The sequence below is a fragment of the Vigna radiata genome, chromosome 7 (assembly GCF_000741045.1).
Source record: "Vigna radiata var. radiata cultivar VC1973A chromosome 7, Vradiata_ver6, whole genome shotgun sequence".
Taxonomy (NCBI): Eukaryota; Viridiplantae; Streptophyta; class Magnoliopsida; order Fabales; family Fabaceae; genus Vigna; species Vigna radiata.
The window spans coordinates 40,661,070-40,669,838 of NC_028357.1; the positions used below are offsets into that span (position 1 = coordinate 40,661,070).

The window sequence follows — 8,769 nt, forward strand, 5'->3', positions numbered from 1 at the left end:
ATATATATATATATATATATATATATATATATATATATATATATATATTGCTACATATTTAATATTTTATACTACACTAAGTGTTATTATAGGGGAGATTTTACTTTTCTCCAATCCTCCTTACACTCCAAAATGGTTCCTATTTAGTAAACTACTTGTCTAATTATCATTACCATGAGACATGTCACACCCGGGCACTAACGAGGGCGGGGAGTGATCGCCGGTGCAAGAGGCATGGTGCAGGGGGCACGGACAAGGAGCGGCTCCTGGCAGGCTTCGAGTGGAAGGGGCACATGGACGAATCGAACATACACCGGAATGAGAGGGATCTGGAGACTGTATAGGTATGGGACTATACAGTTGAAAGATAGCTTAAAGGAATTGATTTGGCTACCCATATCACGAAAATGCATTTACTTTTCGGTAGCCTAACCCGTAAGAACTCCATGGTTAAGCGTGCTTAGCCTGGAGTAATTCTGGGATGGGTGACCTTCCGGGAAGTTTTTCCAGAAAGTGTGCGAGTGAGGACAAAGCACACTGGAAAGTCTCGTGGTGATTTGTGGGGGCAGTCAACAGTCCCTGTAAGTTGTTGGGGCGTTACAAGACACTTTCCCTTCCAACACTCCTTCCCTACCCAATTGGTCACCAGAGAGGGTTCAGATGTCTGACGCATCAGACTCACCTTCGACGCTAACACATATGACTAGTCACAACGTACTGGACCAGGCCAGGGCTGCTCTATGATCAGGGATGTGCCAACTTAGGTTTTTAAGTCCCCTCTATTCTACCAACAAAGGCTCTCAACAACCACATTTGATTTATCTAAATTATCTATCCCGTTCACTTATGCTTTAAACCTGAAATGCTAAATTTTAATATTTTCACTTCCTCTCACAACAACCTCGAACAGTACCTGTGTATCCAATTACTACCAAACAATGCTAATTAAATCCCACTCAAGACCTTTTCCAGAACATCACCAATCTTAGTCAATAACCCATTCAGAAACCGTTCACAATCATCAAAATAGGACACATAAAATCAATCACAGATAAATCATTTAAGCAGTATAATACACACCAAAACCAATTACTTAAAACAGTAACATTATAGTCTCAACAGTACATCACATTTTTAATTCAACATGCATAAAACACTAAAACAGATTCAACCTAGAAAATAATTAGCTCCCCTTACCTGGGAAGCTTAACAGTAACAGGTCAAGAACGCCATAGGACCGTACCCACACCGCGCTGAACTTACATAACCTACAAATCACCAAATTAGTGATAGAACATAGCTCTCAGAGCTCGAATAGGTAGAGAATGAAAGGAAGAACGTACAAGGCACATGAACCCAACAAAGTTGCATGCCCTAGGTTCTAGAACAGTGAAAGAGAAGGGGGAAAAACACTTACCGGGACGACCAGAGAAACTGTTCGGTTCAAAATGAAGATCTTGTTGTAAGGAACGCTGTAGTACCTTCAGTTAAAATTTTTATCGGTTAAGTGAATGGTTTTCTTAGATAGAAGGCAGAGCAAATTTCTTAGAAAGAAAATAGCTCTGTCTAGAGAGAGAAAGCAAAGAATAAAAATGGAAAATCCGATTCTGATTTTCAGAAGACCCCATCCTAAGAATATGGGTTCTTTGCTGATGGACTGGTTGTCCCAACTTAAGGCCCAATAGCCCTTTTTATTTAGACTTTTACAGGTAACGTTTTATTTATAATTAAAATAGTTACAAATTGTTTTTACTTTTAAAAATAAGGAAATAACCAAAATAAAGATTAAAAAAATAATAAATATTTATCAAATCTCTTATACAATGATTTATGAATAAAATTTAAACTAAAAACAAGTTGGATTTAGATCCCATTCTTAACAAAAACTTTAAGTCAGTTTTTTAATGTTTAATATCAATTTTTGATTATCGATCTCAAACGAATGACACGATACACAAACATATATCGATAAAATATTAAATTAATTTATTTTGTTCAATCTTGTTTATTATTTTAATATTTTTGTTAATTATTATTTATCATAATATTAAAGTGTACACAAAATAGATTAATAATATAAGTATTACAATAATTATATAAACTTAAATAATATTTAAATATTCATAAATATAATCAATTATATCATAAATATTTTTTTTATTATTCTCTTTTTCTCTATGTAATGGAACCGAACAGTAAAAAGAATAATGAGTGTGTTGTTGAACTTGATCCGTGTAAAATTCACACTCAGACAAAATATTCAAGAATAAAAGATACAGAACTAACACCCCTGACATGAAGTGAAATGATCATGCCAGGGGATTTTGAGACATATGATTCATTCATCAAAAATTAAGGAATAAACATCGTACCGACAATTTTCAGAGGTGTCCAATATATATCTATAACATTTGATCAACGAACCAGTGTTTGGTTGCAGAAGTGAACTAACACTAGGACAAAAAACCTTTCTTATCATCATCATCATTTACCTCCACACTCTCTTCCCTTGGATAATCGATGTGGAACTTGCTACTTTCCTTACCAATCACCCAATTTGTTTCTAAATCAGGAACTTGGTAATGTTCTTCGTTGGTGGCATCTTCCAGTTGTAGATGGAGCATTTCTGAGTCCACCAACGATACCATTCTTGCTCGTTCCCTGTCCCTTGGATAAGTGAAGTAAAGCAATGAATAGACGGAGACACAGATTATCATCGGAATTAAAATTGCAGTGTAAAGTGCCTTGGCGAGAGACGCAGCATTTTCCCTGTCAGTTTGAATCCCCACAGAATCCGAGGATCCCCTTGGGATTGGTCTGTAACCATAAACACGCTGAGCCAACACTCCAACAATAGGAGGAGCAAAAGATGCCAAAATAGACTCGAATGAACAATCCAAAGCATATATAGCTGTTCGAGACTTCTCAGGAACTATTTCTGCAAATATTGGACTGTCCACACTGTTACATTTCAAATAAAACTAAACAAGCTGCATTTCTTAGCTGCTAAACAACAACTACAATGTATTAAGAAAACTAGAATCCCATATTAACTAGACAAAATGCTTGATTAGAGCTTATACACCTTAGGAACCCTTTCTCCCACCTTACAAGCCTTGAATTAATGCATGTCTTGGTATTAGTTCTGTTATGATGTATGGATGCTAGAAAACACTTTCACCAATCTCTCTGTAATTTATCAAGGGATATTGAGGGTATCTACTAATAGGAATTCCCCACAGCTTAAAACTCACTGATTCTGAATATAAAAAGCATAAGCTATTACAGTTATGGAAACGTACTTGTTAGTGGCTGGAGCATTCCAGGCTGTGGTGAATCCCATGATGATTAGAACAAGACCATGCGTGAAGGCAGTAGATGAATCATCTGGCAATCCCAACAGCAAAATTGCTGCTAAAGGAATGGATGAACCAGCGCTTATTTGTGACAATACTATTCTACCAGAGTTGGGTAATTTTTGGGATAAAAAATCTCCCATCCACCCTCCAAATAACGATCCAAATGAAGCAGCAACTATAAATAAGGTCCAAAGGGTCGCTGTTGTCACATGGGAGAAGCCTATTAGTTCTAACCAAAGCGTGGCAAAAGACAAACCTGACCAGGGGAATGATCCAAACACTCCCTGAGCCACAATTATCTGAAAAGTTGGAATTCCAATCACCGACTTTGCTTCCTTCATTAGGTCTTTCATTTCAGAACAAAAGGACTTGTTTGGAGCTTCATTTGTTGCTGCGTGATCGCTCTTTGAATAGTGTGGATCATTAGCGAAGAGACGTACCGATATTCCCACAATAACACTGATCAATGCAACCAAATGAAAAGCTACTCTCCACCCAGGTATACCTGCTACAGTGGTTGAGGCTATAAGTACAGAGAAGAGACCACCGATGATGCTTCCTAGGTTTCCTGTTAGTTGCAGCCACCCAAAAGCCATACCACGGTTGTTATCAACGGTTGAGTCAGCAACCAGGGACTGAATTGCTGGAATAACAATGGCAAGTCCTATCCCATTTAAACCTCTTGAAATTGCCACCTGATAATCCATATCTCGCAACACCAAATCGTTAGGAAACATGCACATGATTCTAGGAAAAGTTGAGCTTTTAGCTAATTTACTTGTAAATATTTAATTTTTACATTTTAAAGTGTCTGATACAGGAGTATCTCAATCTCTTTGTATTATAAACAGCTATTCTGATTTATAAGACTGATATCTATAGCTCTAAACTAGTGCTATATAAGAAAAAAATTGACGGGTAGAAGGTGAAAATATAGGTTAGGAAGAACCTGTAAGAAGGTGGAGGAGATGGCAACGAGGAAGGTAGCAGCAGCCCAAAGAAAAGCACCAAGAGCTATGACATGCGCACGATTGTGACGCGTGGCGAGGTATGCAGCCAAAGGGTAACACAGAGACTGAACAAGGGATCTAAACAGTGTGAGCGAACCCAACGCAGTGGGGTCAGCGTTCAGATCTTGACCAACCTCTTTGTACACTCCTGGAAGCAACGACTCATCTGCTCTCTGCATAATACTTGCTAGATTCACCAGCACCAGTGTCACTGTCTCTGATTTCATCTTCACTTTCCAACCAATCACTCTTCTCTTCTCACTCTGTGCCTTCACTTTTTACAACCCAACGCCACAGGAACTCGTTGCTGTGTCTTCTGGGGGACACATCGATACTCCGCTGCGGGCAACACAGGATCGGAACTGTTGCCTTCTGAAGACAAGGTCTGCCTTGCACGTCATTCTATAAAACTTTCAAGAAATTAATAACCTAACCTCTTATTAATTAGTATTTTGAATAAAGTTTAGATTATTCTGTACTTAACTTTGGTTTAGCTAATATAGTTTTATCACATCGATTTAAAGTTTGGTTTTTTAATACTTTTTCCCGTAACCATGTGTTTTAATGAAGGGTTAGCGTCTAGGATATACATAGTTTAAAGAATACGAGATGTTCTAATTTGAAAAATGTTATTAAATTCCCTCGCTTTTGTCTTCTTCTGCCAAAAGTCTTATGAGCCATGTGTCCTATCTATATTCTATAGTATTTTTTAGGTTATATCTATGTATCTTTAAACAAGAACAAGTTGGAGAAGTCTATGTTTTTATATAGTAAAAATAGTTGTGGGGTATATATTTCTTGAGTAAATGGTGGTACACCCTGCTATTTTCTTTAAACCTGGTTTAGTGTGATTATCACACTATTTTAACGAGTTTTCACATGAAATTTATGTTGCATACTTTAGCATTTATTCATTGAGAGAATGGCCTAACCACATAATGAAATAAATAGGCCAAAGTGTGATGTATCCTCAAGTTGTGACAAAGGATCGTGTGGTTTAGATTAGAGTAAATTATTCGTGACTTGAAAATCAATTTCATGGAGAAAGAGGTAGAAGAGAACGTGCTAGGAGATTTAATGAAATACGTTTATAACAACCTTTATTAGTAATACTCAAGGCTGGAATTCGTTGACCAGACCAAACTTGAAGCTCGACACTTGACCAAGGCAAGGCTTCTGAAAAAGTTAATGGAGTTATAAAAGGTAATTTGTTTGCTTGTAAGGTAGTAGGAAAAAATATTAAAAACACCCATAATAGTTGTGGAATCAAGAGTTAACTGTTTCGCATAATCAATCGAAGTTTTATAAAATGATAAGATCAAAGAGGTTGAGACGCATTATATTATATTTTATAGGGGTGGTGTAAAAGAAGAGTTGAAAGAAGATTTTCTATTAGTAGCGTCTAATATATATATATATATATATATAGATAGATAGATAGATAGATATAGAATTGTACAATTTTTTTTATTCTCATTCGATGCTATCTTTTATTAATTATTTTTTCTTTAAAAATACAAAAGTTCAATTCTGTAATAATCATTTTACCTTTATAAAAATTTGTCAAATAGGTTACCAATGTCAAATATTCTTTTTCTTTGTATTAATACTTTAATATGGATTAATATAAATTAAAAGTTAAATATGCTTTTAGTCTCTTAAGTATAAGTGACTTTTGGTTTTAGTCCCTACTCAAAATATTGATGACATTTAATCCTCTTAGTATTAAAACATGTAAAGTTAGTCCTTAAAAATAGACGGCGTTAAGTTTTGGTTGATCTGGCTAACGGCCTTGTCACGTCTTCTACCAGCTTCAGTGTTCTCTCTCTGCCACGTTGGTTTTTGCAACTCCACCCAATCTAGAGAGGCCTCTCACTCGCACAAACTGAAACAAAGGGGCAACAGTTTCCTCTCAGGCGTGCGTGATCTCCCCTTTGCCACGAGCCAGCCATCGTGAGCTGCCAATCAGCCAAAGGTGTCACCGGCAATACCGCCCACCACCGGACCCATCGTCAGCCACCGTAATAATCCTCTTCTCCTTCTCTTCGCGCGAGGGAAACCCTCCTGTTCGTGAATGACGCCAGTCGTTCGTCGTCGCGACGGTGCCGCTGCCACCAAGTTAGGGTTCTCGCCCTCCGTCGAGTTCTCTCTAACACCATCGTGTCGTCGTCGCTGTCTTCCCTTCTATTGGACCGCGTGGGGTTTCCTCTTCTCCCGTTGTTCAGCCACCGCCGAATCCGCTGCCAGAGGTTCTGTCAGCGCCTCTGTTGGTGCCACTAGTCGCCACCCATGGCCACCACCAAGTCTGCAACTGGAAACATCACTAAGAACCACTGTTGATAAAGTTGTTGAGTCTATTGCTTCATTTCCCCTTTCGATCTTAGTTTCCTTATTGGTTGTTGAATTTGATTTTGTATGGTTTTGGTGATGGATCGATGCCTGGAAGAAAAGTGGTGATAGTATGTTTCGTTGTGTTGGGTGCAGTGTGATGTGCACTCCCTTGCTCTTTATTTTGTTTCTTATTCTTAAAATGGTGTGGATGAATGGGGATAATGGAGGATGAAGGGTCAGGTGTTTAGGAAGAATTATGGTTGCTTTGATTGGGTGAAGAAGGTTGTCTGAGGCTATGTTACGGTGTTGAATTGAAAATTAAGAAGAAAGGGATGAAGATGTGGGTGTTGGAGGCAATGGAGAATGGTCAGGTGAATCATGGATCTGTTGGAGGTGAAGAATTGTGAGCGAAAGGGAAATGTGGTTGGGGTGGTCACGGGTGAGAGGAGTAGAGAAAGTTCAAAGCAAAAGGGGAGTCTCTGTTGAGTGAGAGGAGTGAATCCAGAGGAGTAGCGTGAGAGTTATGGATGAATTTAATAGAGGAGAAAGTGTTTTTTTTAATCAGAGGTCCACGAGTTTTAGTATATCTGTTTCTCTAAAGCCTTGGCCATGGTTATTGGAATGAAGCAACGTAGCAGATAGAGAACAATTAAGCTTGACACCGTCTATTTTTAAAGACTAACTTTACATGTTTTAATACTAAGAATTAAATGTCATCAATGTTTTAAATAGAGACTAAAATAAAAAATCACTAATACTTAAAGATATTAAAAACATATTTAACCTTAAATTAAACAATCATACAACAAATCCACGTCTAACTTTTTTTTTTTTAACGGATACGCACATACGCGGAACACACTCATAACTAAGAATATTTTTTATTTATCTACTTCAGTATATATTGGATTGAAATTCTGAGATCTTGATTTCTTCACTATTCAACTCAACATTGCTTAATTGCATAATGCAATAATTAACAAAAAAGAAAAAAAGAAGAAATTAATGACGTCATCATGCAAGCAACAAAACATCCATTGTAAGGGTTAGCCCAAGAGTATGATTGAGTTATTTAATATTGTTTGAATACGGTGTAGCAGTCTTGCGACAAGACATGGGTTTTGTTCCCGAAACCGGTGACCTGAAAATCGCAGAAGACATAGGACCTCATAAGCCACGTTTCAATTCCGGCGATTCTGATCCTCATCGCTAGTTTCATCTCCAATTTCAACGCCACAGGTTCCTCCCCGCTGTTGCTTACCCTGCGAAACAGTGCACTGGGTCCACTCATGTTAACTATCACCGAGCTTGATTCTTCTTGATTCTGATCCAACCATGGAAACCTCCCCGCCGCAACCTTCGTCCCTTCGAAGAACAGCCACACGTCACCTGCCGGAAAATGGATCCCCAGCTTGTCGTTTGGGTTATTCACTCTCAAAGACATCCTGTACTGCGACCGCGAGTTCTTGTCGCCGCCGCCGCTATTCACAACCAAATTGCCGATGCTAAATTCGGGTCCCGTGGGATTGAAGATAAAGTACAGCGTGGCTAGCGTTATGCCAACGACGGCGACGACAGATACCACGATGAGAGCGACGGTGAGAAGGACGCGACTGCCGCAGCAGCAGCAGCCGCCACTGCGCGTTTTCTTCGGGGTGACTGGGTTCCGGAACTGTTCTACGAACAACGCATTCTCGCGCGGCGGCACACGGTACACTTGGTCCTTGGGGAATTGCACGATGTACGTTTCCTGGTCGTAGCGCCCCGGTGGCGGCGGCAGAGCCGCGAAGGCTTTGGCAGGCCCCTCCATTGTGATGCAAGCAGTGGCAGGAGGAAGTTGCTACCGTGCGCGCGCCGTGTAGGTTACGCGACTTGGTGGTTCAACGATCTCTTGCATGCATGCAATTTGGTGGGAGGTTTAGGGCATTAGTTTGGGGTGTTGAAGGAGATATTAGGAGGGTTCTGACAGCTTGGAAAACGCGAGCCCACGACGCATGATGGCATCTTTAACTTTCGTGGGTTGTTCATACTATTTCGAGAAAATTAACTTTCTATTAACAACTGCTTTC

General features: G+C 39.1%; 2 protein-coding genes across 3 annotated transcripts; both read right to left on the bottom strand.

The window, feature by feature from the left end:
* Window positions 1-2,195: 2,195 nt before the first annotated feature.
* LOC106767601 lies at window positions 2,196-4,766 on the bottom strand. Of its 2 annotated transcripts, none has more exons than XM_014652524.2 (3): window positions 4,309-4,765; window positions 3,303-4,054; window positions 2,196-2,952 (listed from the first exon to the last, which is right to left on the bottom strand). In XM_014652524.2, exons 1-3 carry the CDS (start codon window positions 4,594-4,596, stop codon window positions 2,454-2,456), a joined length of 1,539 nt encoding a protein of 512 aa, XP_014508010.1. In that variant the 5' UTR covers window positions 4,597-4,765; the 3' UTR covers window positions 2,196-2,453. The 2 variants fall into 2 exon arrangements, with proteins under 2 accessions (XP_014508010.1, XP_022639431.1); XM_022783710.1 differs by having other exon boundaries at window positions 2,811-2,938; window positions 4,309-4,766.
* A 3,006-nt stretch (window positions 4,767-7,772) lies between these two features.
* Window positions 7,773-8,510, bottom strand: LOC106766443 (NDR1/HIN1-like protein 13). Its single transcript, XM_014651171.1, has one exon. It carries the CDS (start codon window positions 8,508-8,510, stop codon window positions 7,773-7,775), a length of 738 nt encoding a protein of 245 aa, XP_014506657.1.
* Between the last annotated feature and the right edge of the window lie 259 nt (window positions 8,511-8,769).

Excerpts from the sequence above, each read along its gene's own strand:
- LOC106767601 (XM_014652524.2), bottom strand. The coding sequence starts at position 4,596 with ATGAAATCAGAGACAGTGACACTGGTGCTGGTGAATCTAGCAAGTATT. Across the intron at positions 4,055-4,308 it reads TCTCCTCCACCTTCTTACAG|GTGGCAATTTCAAGAGGTTT; the intron begins GTTCTTCCTAAC and ends ATGGATTATCAG. Across the intron at positions 2,953-3,302 it reads AATGCTCCAGCCACTAACAA|TCCAATATTTGCAGAAATAG; the intron begins GTACGTTTCCAT and ends CAGTGTGGACAG.
- LOC106766443 (XM_014651171.1), bottom strand. The coding sequence starts at position 8,510 with ATGGAGGGGCCTGCCAAAGCCTTCGCGGCTCTGCCGCCGCCACCGGGG.